At 40.3% G+C, this 14,806-nt stretch overlaps 1 protein-coding gene across 2 annotated transcripts in view; it reads left to right on the top strand.

Moving 5' to 3' along the window:
* mgat5 (alpha-1,6-mannosylglycoprotein 6-beta-N-acetylglucosaminyltransferase) overlaps positions 1 to 14,806 on the top strand; it is a 39,736-nt gene that overhangs the window by 992 nt on the left and 23,938 nt on the right. Inside the window, exons 2-6 of one of the 2 annotated variants that reach the window (XM_058050643.2) lie at positions 5,294 to 5,699; positions 7,641 to 7,805; positions 13,160 to 13,236; positions 13,519 to 13,608; positions 14,220 to 14,291. In XM_058050643.2, the coding sequence (XP_057906626.2) occupies positions 5,459 to 5,699; positions 7,641 to 7,805; positions 13,160 to 13,236; positions 13,519 to 13,608; positions 14,220 to 14,291 (645 nt within the window). In that variant the 5' untranslated portion in view covers positions 5,294 to 5,458. The remainder of the gene's footprint in view (positions 1 to 5,293; positions 5,700 to 7,640; positions 7,806 to 13,159; positions 13,237 to 13,518; positions 13,609 to 14,219; positions 14,292 to 14,806) is intronic. The other variant, XM_058050644.2, reaches the window with a different exon arrangement.

Genomic DNA, 14,806 nt, shown 5'->3' with positions numbered 1-14,806 from the left:
TCTGTTTATGCTCAGATACTTGTGTGACATGTATGTATAGGAAATACTCTCCTACATGAAGCGCTGTTTCTCTTCATTTGCACCCCCCCCCCAGCCTTGAATGTTGAATCGTTACCTTTACCTTGACTGTGTTTGCTGAGTCTTTACGTGACCTGTCAACCAGAACGGTACGAGAACAACCAGAACAGAGTTGAGCACACTCGGGGGCCTCCAGGAACCTGACTTTGTACATATATTTGTACAGATATGTATTAGTGTTGCAGCTTTACAGTTCTGTTAGCTCAATGGACAGCGACTGTGTTGGCAGTTAGGTGAAGTTGTTTCTATTTTTTTTTTTTAATTTGTCATTTTGTTCATACAAAAAATTTTTTTTGAGGAAAACAATTTTATTTTCTGAATGGCAACAAAAGTATAATGGATCCCTATATATTTGTGATTCAGCATTCACAACCATGCAAATCCGGGACACCACTCTACTGTAATTTTAATAATTTACCATTCCTATAGAACATGTATATACTAGGTATGTCCAGATCCACATTTGGCTTCCGATCTGATCCAATTTTTAAAATAGATTTGCTATAGCTACGGAGTCGAACATCCAATGTCTTGCGCTTGAGGGTTTGAACTGGTAACCAGCTTCACACCCACTCTTATTACCGAGTTACAAAGTTATGAACGTCGTACAGCAACCAGATTAGCCCAATCTTGTGGTGGAAGCCAATGTTATCCGATCTTGAAAATACAGCGAATCAGCAGCTGATCCTGAAGACCGCATCGGGACGTCCCTAGTCTATACCTTGACCTATGACATTTCTGTTATGTGTTTACAATTTTCCTCTGCTCTCTGTATCATGGATTGACTGCATTAGTTAAATGGCATATTATTATGTCTGTGAAGTAGTGATGGGTCGTTTGCTTGAATTTGTAGCCTTGGTTTGTTTTGCATTTCCAACCAAGTAGTACCTACTGCTTTGTCTCCTACAGTGTCATTTGATTCACAAATAACACATTTAGGAGTCGTGTGGTTGGCATGTAAATTAGTTTGAGCTCATGATAATAGGACTTCCTAGATCAGCCTTCTATAATTCATGCCCTGACTTTCTGTGCATGTTGACCATTGCAAGCATCTACTGAAACTGAAGTCAAACTTTGCTTGAGCCCAACTGAACTTTGTGAATGGTGCTTCTTACAGTGCCTGTCAGTTGGTGGTGTTAGCCATCAATTTTTGGTTACTCCATATTAACCCCAACAAGGTGGCAAAATTGTTGGTGCTGCCGTTCCTCTGGAGAAGCTAATGAATAATTAAGAGGCGGGGCGTTTATGACCAAGTCTATTAAGATGCAAAGTCACACTGGTCTCCATGGAAGCAGGGGTCTAGTATCAATTGCATGTCTCCTTTGGTCACCAAGAAGTAAGCTAGAGCTTCTTGGATATCAATGCTGATTTCAGTCAGAGGAGACGATTTTTATGCAGAGTGTACAAACAATGCAGTTTTGTTTCTAGGCGCAAACTGACTTTTCTGGCGTGTTAGAGTCCAAGTCACAATGACAGTACCCTATTTTAAGAGCACCAGTTCTCCTGACAGCTTTCTGTTTGTGAATTCACCCGAGAGTACGACATCAGCCTCTGTGACAGTCTATTTATATTGAGGAGAAAAATAGATACAACTTCATACTGGATCCATAATTGATGACGCAACCTGCATCAAGAGCACTTTAAGCTACTTGGTCTTGTTCTGCAACACACTCTTAACGCATGTTATTTTCGTTCACGAGAGCTAGTTCAGTGTTTTAGGTTGGAAGTGAACCTGGAAACCATCCAGAGCCTGATTTGCCGCCTCACCTACAGTGCGAAACTTCAAAACTATAACATACACATCCCACATTTATCGCGGCTAATTGGTTCTAGACCCACCTGATGAGTTAATTTCTGCTAAGTTGGATTCGATATTAATAAATGGAATATTTTAAGAGCATAGAAAACCTGTTTTACACATTATTGGAGCCCTGTAGACATGGTAATGGTAATGGTTTTATTTCATTTGAACATGCATCAGATTACAATTGAGTGCATCACATAATCAGTTCACAGTTCCACATGTCCAAAAGGAGTAGGAAGAAGCAAAGCTTATTAAATCCTACCCCTCCATCTGGTACTTTTACAATCAGTAACTGTTACATTTGTTCACTTCCTGCTTTCCATAATACAGTTTAAGGTTTTTTGAGTTTTTTTTTGTTTTTTTTTTAATAATGCACCTCGTACCGAAGTACGAGGTGATATGACCATACAATGACATAATGGGTACCATAGTAACTGTCAATATCATGATATATAAAGCACATCATGACTGGTTCAAGACTCTTTATCCATGTATTTAGCAAACATCAATTGCTTGTATTGTTTCTTGAATTGGCTCATCGTTGTGCATTGTTTGAGGTCCTTACTCAATCCATTCCATAGTTTGATTCCACATACTGAAATGCTACGGCTTTTTAACGTAGTCCTAGCATATAAGTGTTTCAAATGTAGTTCTTCCCTGAGATCATATTTCTCTTCTCTTGTAGAGAAGTATTGGATGACATTTTTAGGTATTTGGTTGTTTTTAGCCTTTTGCATTATTTTAGCTGTTTGAAGATTAACTATATCAGCAAGTTTACGTATTTGTGATTTTAACATGACCGATTTTTTTTACATGACCGACTGCGTGTTTAGAGGCAGAAAAATGCTCAATATGACCCCAAGAGCACAATCCCTACTGTCAAATATGGAGCTACAAACATTGTGTTGTTGGACTTTGTATCTGCTAAGGGGTACAGCCTTTATAACCTATTATGTATCTCTTTACTTCGCTTACCTCGCTCAACCATCTGGCCAATCCTGACAATTGCTTGTGAGAGAACAATCTGATTAGAACTTGACTGGAAGGATATAAAAGCCTGATTATTTTGACAATGATGCGCAATTGCTATTTAAATCCCTGTGACGTTACCGTGAACCACTTCAATTTGCATGCATGGAAAGATAAACCCTCAGCTCCTGCAGTGACCGCGGCAGGCCAAAATGTACACCAGACCTAATGGGAAGTACTGCTCTTTGATGTGATTGTGTGTTTCCTGCTTGTCGAGAATGATTTAGTTGATTTGTTCGTGTTGGCCACACAGTCAGGAGATCTGGAAGATTTGGGTTTGAATTGCTGTTCGGTATCTCTGTGTGGAGGTTGCATGTTCTTCGTAGGTATGAATGGGAGTGTGAATGGTTGTTTGTCTATATGTGCCCTGGGACTGCCTGCTGACCAGTCCAGGGTGTACCCTGTCAGCTGGGATAGTTTCCAGCATACCCCCACAACTGTAGTGAGGACAATGGGTGGCTGGATGGATGTTCTCTATGCTCCCTGAAGCTCCAATATTTGTGCGTTTTGGTTTACCATCTACTACTAGTGACCAAACATTTTGTGCAGATGTATAATTGGTTATAGTCTTGAAAACAAAGGTTGAACAGAAGACTCAGCTGGCTGAGCGGGGTAAAAAAAAATCAGAAGTCTCTTGTGCTTGTCGGCAGGCACCCAACCAGCAAGTTCTCACAGTACTCATCCCATAGTGTCCCAAGCGAGAGACATCAGATGTTATCAACATTGCAGTTTGCAGAGCACTACTGCCAAGGGCTTTTCTCATGAATTCATTGAATTGCAGTGTTTATTCCATAGACAAAGGCTTGTTTCACACACATTATAAAGCTAATTACTGTAGCTCCAAATTAAAAAAGATGCAAAAAGAACCTTTTAGTTCAGGAGTGTCAATATAATAATATGTAACAAACAAACATTATATAACAATATAATTTAACAAGAAAACAAAAAGAGGCCACATTTGGAGTCCACAACTCAATACAAAGAGCTGAGAAATGAGCATAATAGGTCCCCTTTAAAGTGGCATGACCATGTGATCTTATTACAGAGGTTAGAAAACTGGATAGGAATATGTGGTGTTGCTCTAAAGTGGTTTAAGTCCTATCCTGAGGACAGGAGTAATCATGTTAGAAGGAACTTTTTTTCAGACCAAATGGCTATAACCTGTGGCATTCCCCAGGGGTCAATCCAAGGACCCCTGTAGTTCAATCTGGTCAGTGTTTTTTGCCTGGGGGAGACAGCTGTGATCATGCGTAAAGACCTAGTCAGAAGCTAAAGATCATATCATTGAATGTAGTGCCAGAGACGGGGAAGTCTGGGCACCCCTAGCGAAACTAAGCACCCAGAAAAGTGCAAAAAAGATGGCTAAAATAAACACTGCTTATTTTTGTTTGTAGCAAATTGTCCTGTAATGTCAGCACCACTATTGCGACAATACACACATACCAAGTACCACAAACTGTCACATTGTTGCTTTAAATAAAAAATGAATATTGTATTTTTTTTTTTTAGCAAAGCCCTTCCCACGATTCATTTTCCACTGTGCAGCTACAGTTGACCTAAAACGTCTTCATCTCGTGATTTAATTGTGTGCTAGTGAATGTTGCTGAGAGGCATTTATTTATCTCTGTATCGCTAGCACTGAGAGTCCCCATTAGACGGCTTAAACTATTTACCAGCCTCATAATTACTGCGGGCCATCTTGTTTGGCATTGTGTGCAACAATTTTTTGCCTCGGCCAAATGCATTGCCAGTGACTCCGTTGCGTTCTATTAAAGAAATATTAAAGAAAGCATGGCGGATGCCTATATAGGACCAGTTATTGTTTACATAAAGGTTATTTTTTTATTCACTATATGTTAAACCTTAGCCTTCTGGTATCATTTTGCACATTTTATGATGAAAATTTAAATTTCTAATTTGTTCATCTACCAATGAGACACTGCGGGCAAATCAGCATAATTTGAGGAAGGTTGTTTATGTACGTTAGGAAGAGTAAAGGAATGTGAATGTGTGAACCTCACATCTGACCGTTTGCACCCGGCAGATTTTTTTTTTTTAATGTAGCAAATGAGTAAATGTTTGACTTTTGCTCTTTTGTGTGAGCTATAAACACACCTTCATAAATTCCATGTATCCTCACCAGCATCAATCATAAAGATAATATTGTTTTGCTGAAATGCTGATGTATGAACATATTCAAAAGAGAGTATCGTATGAAAGGCAGATTTAATGGATGGAATTATCCCGTTTACTAGGGATAATATTGACCTACAAATGAGATCACATAAGATGGGATACTGTCAAGAAAGCCAGTATTAAGCATTCCAGTACATACTGCTGTATTATGCAACAAATTATCCAACGTTCTCTTCTTTTCTACAGTAGAATGCAGCAAGTTGAGATTGAGATGCTGTTTGATGATCAACATGGGCGGTGAGGACCACCGCCCAACAGCAAACATCACGGGCCCACAAATGGACAGCAATGCCTAACCATCCCGCAGTTTAATCACAGCCCGTGTGTCCTCCAACTGGCTGTCTTGTGAGCATGGCTACGCCTTTCCTGTGGAAGCTGTCATCCCAGAAGCTGGGCTTCTTCCTAGTCAGCTTTGGGTTCATCTGGGGCATGATGCTGCTACACTTCACCATACAGCAACGGGCCAGCCATGAGAACAGCGCCATGCTCCGACAGCAGATCCTGGACCTCAGCAAGCGCTACATCAAAGCATTGGCCGAGGAGAACCAAAGTGTCATGGATGGACCCTATGTTGGCACCATGACAGCTTACGGTGAGTGTATTCTGTGGTAACAAAAAATATGCATGCTTGCTTAATTGGGAACTCAAATTGCCCATAGTGTGAATGTGAGCATGAATGGTTGTTTGAGAGTTAACAAAAACTGGGACAACAAGTCTTGGTGTGAAGCAACAAGAAGGTAACAGTGTGGGGGTCGGGGTTACATGCACAAACGTCTTACTGACTGAAAGCAGCTAAAGGCCGGCTACAGCATAATGATATTCATAGGTTCAAATGTTGGCGTCCTCTAGGCAGCTCGAGAAATCTGCTGCATGAAGTCTCTTTAAATCCCCTCCACCTGAGACCTGTCCCAAGGCAAAGTGATACCATTTTTTTCTTTACAACAAATCAGACATGACATGGATTTTTCCTTTTCCCAGACTGAAGATGATCTGTTCAGCTGGGTGTGACAAGTCACCTGACACCGATACCTTATTTTTCTCTGGGCAGTTCAGCTGCAATTGTGGGACTCTTTTGAACCTGGATGCTTGTATGGTTGTTCTGCTTTAGAGAATTAATATCACAATTCAAGAGGATTCTGCTAAAGGCCGTAAAGGGGGCTGGGCAAGGTATAAGCCTTTACTGCTGCACTAATCCTTGTTGTGCTGGGAAAGGTTATCTCTTTTTTTTTGTTCTGTTGTGTGGTTGAGATATGGAGGGCATTGTCAGTGGGTTGGCCCTACAGATATGACAATGGATGTCTTGCTCTGATGTCCCATTTTTAGTGCCCTTCTTTCAATTATTAAGGAAATGATCCCTCGCTATAATCTTGGATGACAATACTATTTAAAGACTTTACTTACCAAAGTCAGAAATGAACAGAAATGTGTTGTCAGGTATGATATTAGTCCGCTTATTACCTGGCAGCATATTTTGCAACACAGGTGGATGCAACACTGAGTAAAAACTGCTGTTGGGTGTATTGTTTTTGTAAAACTAAGGCCCTATGAAATTCGTTTTATTTTTCCTAAATTGAATTCGATTTTTATTTAACCCTGGAAAATGTCCTCATATCCAGTCTCAGGCTCGCTGCTTAGCCTGGAGCTAAGGCAAACCAGTGTAAGAGGTGAATATAGGAGAAGTGTTCCATAACACGAGAACACCATGTTTGGGTTTCCTTAGATGACATAATTACAGTTTGTCCATCGCACACAAGTGGCACATTTTCCATTGCCGTGTTGCATTTGTCATGCCAGTTTTGATCACATCACAGAAATTGGCAAAGGCGCCATGAGCACTGGCATACAGACCAGAATGATATGAGTGACAAGATTCTTCAGGGAATCGGCCTGTCTTGGATGAAGGTTGTGCAGAGCAGCGCTGTACTTGGAACACAGTCAGACTGGAAAGGAATAAAATGGCATTTTTTTTACTGCAGCAGCTAGGCCACGGTGTTGGGCTGAGTACGATTAGGAAAAAGTCACAACATGACAATTTTCACTGGCTGAACAAGGCCGAGGTGTAATGTGTAAACAACCGTAATGGTTAGTTGTTTCGGAATACCTCTTTGTGCTGCATTTTCCATTTAAAATGTATCTTTTGTCTGGTCAGCACTCCTGAAAGAATGAAGGGGGAAAAAAGCAAATTAAACTGCAAGGTCATTCTCAAACACAGGAGCGTTTGGGTATACATTTAAATGAGCCGGAGCCAGCCTGCCTGCTGGTGTGAACTGAAGTATACCTGTTCACCGTATTAGGCAAAGCACAGAACAGTAATTTACATGCTCGTGTTCGTTGTATTGATATGTAATGTAATAATAAAAAAAAATTGAACCCTATTTATCACAGACACACCATCCAACTGTCTAATAGAACTAGCATCAATAATCCATTATTCACTCTGCAAATCTGATCTCAAAGAAATTCATTGTTATTTATTGGTTGAGCAATAACTCGGAATTTTGTGCCCGAGTAAGAAGATGCTTATTTTTTCCAGACCTGAAGAAGACCCTTGCAGTGCTGTTGGATAACATCATGCTGAGGCTGGCCAAGCTGGAGTCCAAGGTAGAAAACATCTACAACGGCACAGGGACTAATTTGACCAATGGCTCCAGCCCCTCCACACCCAGCTCCGCCAATTCGGAAAAAGTCAATGTGGCAGGTATGTCGCTCATTGAATTGTGAGCTATAGGATGGATTTACTGTTTATGTCAGTGAATGGCATACAATCAGCTAATCTGTGGAATCTTTGCGCAGTGCACACTTGACTTATTACCAGCTTGAATTCCGGAACATACCGGAATTTAAATAATCCCTTGTTGATGTGATGTGGCCCTTTTATCGGTTTCATTGATTTTTCTGCCAGCATTGAGAAGATGAATTCAGCCCAGTTGATTGGACAAAGATTGTATTTGTCTCTGTTATGTTAATGCAGCATTATTTGAAGTTTAATGAATTGCACATCTGAGAAGGTCATACATAAAAAGGAATAATGTATAAATGACTTGGAAACAAAGAACAAAGAAGGAGAAATAACCATTGTGTTAGCAAAACAAAAACTCCCATAATAATATAATACAGCATGTAACAAATATTTATTGAGATGTCACACTCACTTGCCTTGGCTTGAGTTCTGCATAAATTAGCACAGTGCTTGAGTCATTGGCAGTAAACCCTGTTTCCTGTTTTGGCCCGGCTACTCCGCCCGTCCCTTCTTGGAAGGCAGTTATACAGATTAAAATCTGGATACACCTACTATTTGCTATCAAGAGTACAGGCAAGTGGCCGCCATGGGAGTGGGCTGGTTCCATCGCAGATGAATAAATTTTTTCCCAGTAATCTTGTGTGTCAGAGACGTCACATCAGTAAATCCAACGGCTACTTCCTGCTGACGTTGAGAAACAGCAGCTACAGTGTTGCGTCCTTGAGATTGGTAATCTCCAAAATGGGTGTTTTTTTTTATTCATTACTTCATGACCCCTCAAGGTGTCAAGCTACCAAATACACAATGGTGGTCAGATGGTTACATTCACTCTTTATGGGCATGAATGTTGTATTTGCTTTGGACATTTCATTTATTTAAACCATCTTCATCACCTTCAGTGTCTTTTAAAAACACACATTGGGTGCACAAGTTTGACTTTATTTGCGATCACCTCAAAAGAGTCCTCCTGACATACTGTACTTGTCTTGTGGCAAAATAGCCTCGTTCTTATCTTGCTTGACCATCGCACTTTTGTCCAGAAGGCATGTGGGTAGGTGCAAATTTCAGTCAAGCTGAAAATATAGATTTCAGTTTTTTCCCTCCTTTGTCAGTCTATGGTGAAAAAAATGGCTTCACTGATGTATCCAATGGGACAAAAACAGTAAACATTCAGATTTTCTGCTATCTAACGTCTTGCCTGTTTCTCGCCACCCCCCCCCCAGTTCCCATGACATGTTTTTCAAACCCACTGACAATACTTTTATCTGTGTCCTTTCTATATGAGCACTGTGTCCATGCATTCTTCCACACATTGATCCAGTGAAAGATGAGATTCAAGGTCTCATATTCTCGACAGACAAGGGCACTATTTCTGCAGGTGCTGATTGTTTCAGGTCTCAAAAGACCTTCAACAGCCGAGCTGTGGAATATTTAGAATTTGATCTGCCAGGAAAAATGCTCTCTCAGGGCCCTCTTAGGTTTTATATGGGAGCGTGCGGTCTTCATTATGTTCTGAAAAGCCTGTTAACTTGCCCAGTGTCCAGATCAATACTAATAAGTACACAACAAAAAAAACACTCAAGTGGCTGACAGATGCTGGGTGCATTGACACAGAACCACTCTCATGAATCCCATCATCCTTCAGCCTAATGTAAAATGAATAGAGGCATTTAAAAAGATTTGTTTTAGCAAGAGAGTTGTATCTTATTTCTTCCTTCCTTGTTTAGGGTGATGAAAAACTGTGCATATTAATTTAATTTCCTGATACAAAAAGGGTAACTAACCCTTACACTACTTCACCATTTTGTTTTAAATAAAAGGAAGAACCATGGGCTTATTTCTGTGACACAATCAGGTAATATGCTTGGGATTTCTCTATATTCTACAATGTTCAATCCTATCATAAGAGATGCTGCCTTTGCACTTGAAGATCTTTGTCAAAGTTCTTGAAGCTTTTTTTTTAGCCATCAGGACACTGTATATTACAGGGAAGGAAGGAGACAGATACAGAGTTGTTCATCGTTCTGTGAATTAAAAACACACACATACACATAATAAAGAGATTAAAAGATTCCCTGTCTAGAATATTTTCTATAGTGTCCCAACTCTAAAAGAACCACTAACTATTCTTCAGCTTTGTGGATGTCACTTCAAAAGTTGTGTTTATGTGCCAGTACTGCGTTTATCCTCGTAAACTCCTATCCTGCCCCCGCGGTCATGCAGCAATATGAGCTACCAAACACATCTGAACACCAGTAGAAAGCAACATGAGATCAACTTGCGATGTGCTATTGTGCACCTTGGTGGCTGACTTGTGGTTGTTCACCACCACTGTAATTTTAATACCATTTACAGGAAATGCACGTTTCCTGCTTTCCTTCCTCGTTTTAGTCGAAACTCTCACCACAATAACCATCTTTTTCAGTGTCAGACATCCCAAATGTCCTTCTTTTGTCACATCTCTGCAGCTTTCTGTAGAATGGAAAATGAAAGCAATATGAGTCATAGCTCTGCAATGATGGGACCTAATCAAGATTTTCTCGTGTCCCTGAGCTGCTTGTGTTGCAAATCCCTAATCCATCTTGTGGATGTCTTATAGAGAACAATGTGCATTCATCTGATTTGCTGTAGCATAAAAGATTTATTACAAGCATTTTTTAAACAAGGAAACAGAGAAAGGGGGGAAATACATTGGGTTGTATTTTTTTATTATCAAGGACCTTATTGTGGAAACCTTATGTATACCACAAGGAGCATGACACATATTTTGGCCAAATCCAAGCATTTTTTTCCATGCTGGGAAGCCCCTCTACTTTAATAACCCTACTACTTGCCTTTTGGCGGAAAGCTTGTCTCAACCAGCAGTGAGTGCAAAACAATTCTCAGGCTTTGCATATGCAGTGCTATTGCATCTTCATGATTTTCAGAAGGAGCAACACAACTCCTTATTCATTCCACTCCCACTCCAACCTGCCGTACAACTTGTCCAGAAATGCAAAGCATCCTGTAATCACGCAGTGTGAAAGATTTCACCTTGCAACACAACTCACAGCCCAACACAACTGGTTTCATCTAAAATTAGCACAAGACTCTACAACGCCAAGAACCCTTGGACGAGGAAAATCTGCACTTTTCACCCCGTTCTGGCTTTTATTTCCACCAAATCACGTTAATGGCTGATGACGCATCTTTGTTGAAATCTCTGGAGTATTGTGGCTTGTAGCAGAATTCATCATGCTCTGTGTGTGTTCAAATAAATAGTCTGTTTTTTTTTTCTTTTTGGGTTATCGGAGGGAAATGTTTCACTTCAGTGTCAGGCATCAGTTAGCAGCTGCGTAGAGTGCAAGGAACACAAGAAAATCAAAAACAAAGCAGATGTAACAAACCAGATGTCCTCAATTCAATTTTGGGTTTGTCAAATAAGATTTCCTCGTAAAGTTGTATGAATGATCTCATCTGTTTTCTCCCACTGGTTTTCCGGACTGTTACATCACTCTTCAGCTCATCAATTCACTCTCCTTTCACCTCACAGTGACAGCTTTATTTCGATTGCTTCTTAAGTACAGTAGACAAAGACAAAGCTTTGTGTTATTTGTTAACAGTGCCAACATTCTCTTTACATAGTGCTATCCATCCTATTCCACTTATCCAAAGTCAGGTTGCAGGGGAAGCAGCCCAAGTGAGGAAGCCTTGGCTACTTTGTCCAGCTTCTACCAGCGGAGCCAGAGGGATTCTCTTGCTCCGCCTCGTGTTTAAGAAGTACAAAACTAAGTATATACATATTATATGCAGGCCTTAGTTCATTATTTTTTTAGACTTTGTCACGGGCCAGTTGAAAATCAATTGCAAACCACAGTTTGCACACCACTGATTTCAACCAACACTCCGGCCTCTGTGTTTGAATCTGAAGCCAGTTGCTCTATATTTAGCTGCACCATAATAGTGGCTCTGCTCCTGCTTGATTAAAGTGAAGGGAATATTTTCCTGGTGGCTTTAACACTCATGATGGAGTGGCTTCTCTGAACGATGAAGTGCCTATCAGCATCCTGCTCTGCCCTTGTGGTTGTAATTTTACACTTTAAGAAATGACAGCTAGAAAGTCAGCTATTTGTAAATAAAATGAATATTGGGTGGATATTTATCTTGAAGCAGAATTGTATGGAGACATGTTTGTCACAAAATGAACAGTGGCCGTAATATTCATCTAAAATTCTGTCACACAGTAAATAATGGCATGACCCACGCACGCATGGGGAGAACATGTAAACTCCACACAGAGATGCCCAAGGGGAGATTCGAACCGAGGTCTTCCCGGTCAGCTGAAAGTGTGGTCAAAATGCTAACCACTCGTCCACAGAACCGATTTCAAATAATAAAAGGAAGACTTTATGTTATTCAACACAGACTGCTGCAAAGACAATAGACAGTGGTTCTGCATTACGCGGGTCCTTCAACACACGCTTGTATTTGCCAGTGGAGAATCAGTAAGCTGCAGTTACTAGGCTTTACTGCCTGTCTGCGCCATTCTTCTGTTATGTCATACATTTTAAGACAATTATTGACTAACTCCGTCGAGCTACAACATTTATGCATTCATTCATACTGAGTGCTGTGTCTAATATGCTGATGTCCTCATGAAACTAAATGAGGTAATCAGTATGAGGCACTGCATTTTGACACCCATAATAATAAACATGTTGTTCAATTAATACAGTACTTCTCAGAACTGAACAGATGGGATTTTTTTACATGTTTGTGTGTAAATATGAAGATTTCATAGTGGAAAAACATGCTTTTTTTGATGGTGTGGGTGTAAACTCTTCTTGGAAGCTCTCCATCTACTCCATGATTTTTTTTTTTGGTTGTGGGACTTGTCTGGCATCATCTCCACACTTCTGTTTCTTTTTACACTGCATTGAAAGTCAGCCAGGGAGCTGAGTCTCCCTCGGTCAGGTGATACAGTGGCACAGAAAAAAAGATGCCAGGAATTAACATCCAACCTGATGCCTTTTGCTACACTGCATTATTGTTATATGGGTAATAATAAGCAGGAGTCATGACGTCAATAGCACTGAGGGTTGTCAAAAAAGGCGATTATATTACAGCCAAGCCAGCCTTTAAGCCATTAATTTTAATCCAGCCCCCATATTGACTTGCAGAGATATTGTGAAAATACCCGAGTGACTCTATTTATTTATTTTATTTCCGAGTGCATTTCTGAAATTTGAGGATAATCAGACAGTAAAAGTATTTGGAACCCATCCTTTTGACCTTATTGATTTTTTTCTCCCCTTCAATCTCCCTCTGATTAGATCTTCTAAATGGAGCCCAGGAAAAGTGTGAGCTGCCTCCTTTGGATGGCTTTCCTCACTGCGAGGGCAAGATCAAGGTGAATTAAGTACACCATTTGTACATAGACAAAAACACCATTTCACACTTGCTTAACTCTGTGGTCATTGCAAATGTGCTTGTTGATGAATTAGTAAAGCAGCGATATCTGCAGAAGTGCTTTACTTGCACGATAACAAATTTTCTCTGTAGTCCTTTTTGTATCTTCCATACTGCAGCTACTGTTCATGTTTGGATTGTATTTACTTAACTATATTTATCCAGTATCCAAGCCTCACCAAATATTTTTGCAGTCATCTTGCCTTTTAATTCTCTTCCTCAGTGGATGAAGGAGATGTGGCGCTCAGACTCCTGCTATTCGAGTTATGGTGTGGATGGGTCCACCTGCTCGTTTTTCATTTACCTCAGCGAGGTGAGTGTAAACATCTGAAAGGTTGTCTCACTGGGGTGCAACATAACATAACCTTAGTTTTGATGTACAGTAAATTGTTCCCATAAATATGAAATGTGTAATAAAATTGCTCAAAGTATGTCAGTATGTCATAGTCAAAATTAAGGTTAAAAGTGCATTAATTCTGATAATTCTGTTTACTATTTGTATCTGCCGCGATTGAGCCATCCGCTGGGGAAGTACACCCCAACTGTCCTTCGCCTCACGTCAATTTCCATGAGATTCCACGTTCAACAGTAAAAAAAAAAGTTTGGCCAATTTCGTAACTCTGTCCAGAATTCTGTGAACGCGGAAATCATCGGGCCCAATAAGCCCATCTGATATTTCATAAGCCTGCACACTCAAGTTCAAATACGCGGCCTATGCCTTGTATAAATGTTTGCTTGGGGACTGCCACATTCTGATTTGTAATGGGGGCGATCCAGATCAAACAGCATGTCAGCAGCAGAAGGGCTTGCATCAGTGCTTTTATGAATGTTGCGCTTTGAGGAGTACAGTAGAAACATATGACAAATGAACTGGTAAATGTTTCCTTTAAGTGCACTACATCTGAGTCTTTTCTTTTTTGATAGGTGGAGAACTGGTGTCCCCGCCTGCCTTGGAGGACAAAAAGCCTGAATGAAGACATTGATAGGAGGGGACAGGTGTGACACATAGCATCTGCAACAACACACACCATAGTATTTCCAGAGAATTCACATCAACTCTGTTTGTTTGTACAAGTCGGCGAGCAAACTACTTCCTTATATTAATATACTGTATAGTTTAGAAAAGCATTCAGGTTCCCAGACAGAGTATTTGAGTGTTTAGTATTGTTGTTTTTTAATATCATCTCACTTGATTTTTAGGACCACTCCCATCGTTCATTCTGTATTATGTTACACAGCTGGAGAAAAGACACCCTCGGAGTTATTGTTTGGACCATCAAAACACCACATGCACTCGGGCTAAGTGTATGGGCAGAGTTTGAATACATTAGTGCCTAAAAAGACTTTAGGTTTGTGGCCACAAAGTTCTATTGTGGTGATCAAATTTTCAAAGAGGGCAGTAATGGACAAATAGTCTAATCCAAGTGTCAGTATGCCTCAACAGCATAAAAAGGATTGAGAAGCTTCCATTGCCAAAGCCAAAGTGAAGGGGCCTTGGGACGAATCGGGAA

Source organism: Doryrhamphus excisus, linkage group LG15 (assembly GCF_037039965.1).
Source record: "Doryrhamphus excisus strain RoL-2023G ecotype Guam linkage group LG15, RoL_Dexc_Guam_v1.1, whole genome shotgun sequence".
NCBI lineage: Eukaryota > Metazoa > Chordata > Actinopteri > Syngnathiformes > Syngnathidae > Doryrhamphus > Doryrhamphus excisus.
Note: the sequence above shows the minus strand (reverse complement) of the source record. Positions and strands in the feature narration are given on the sequence as shown.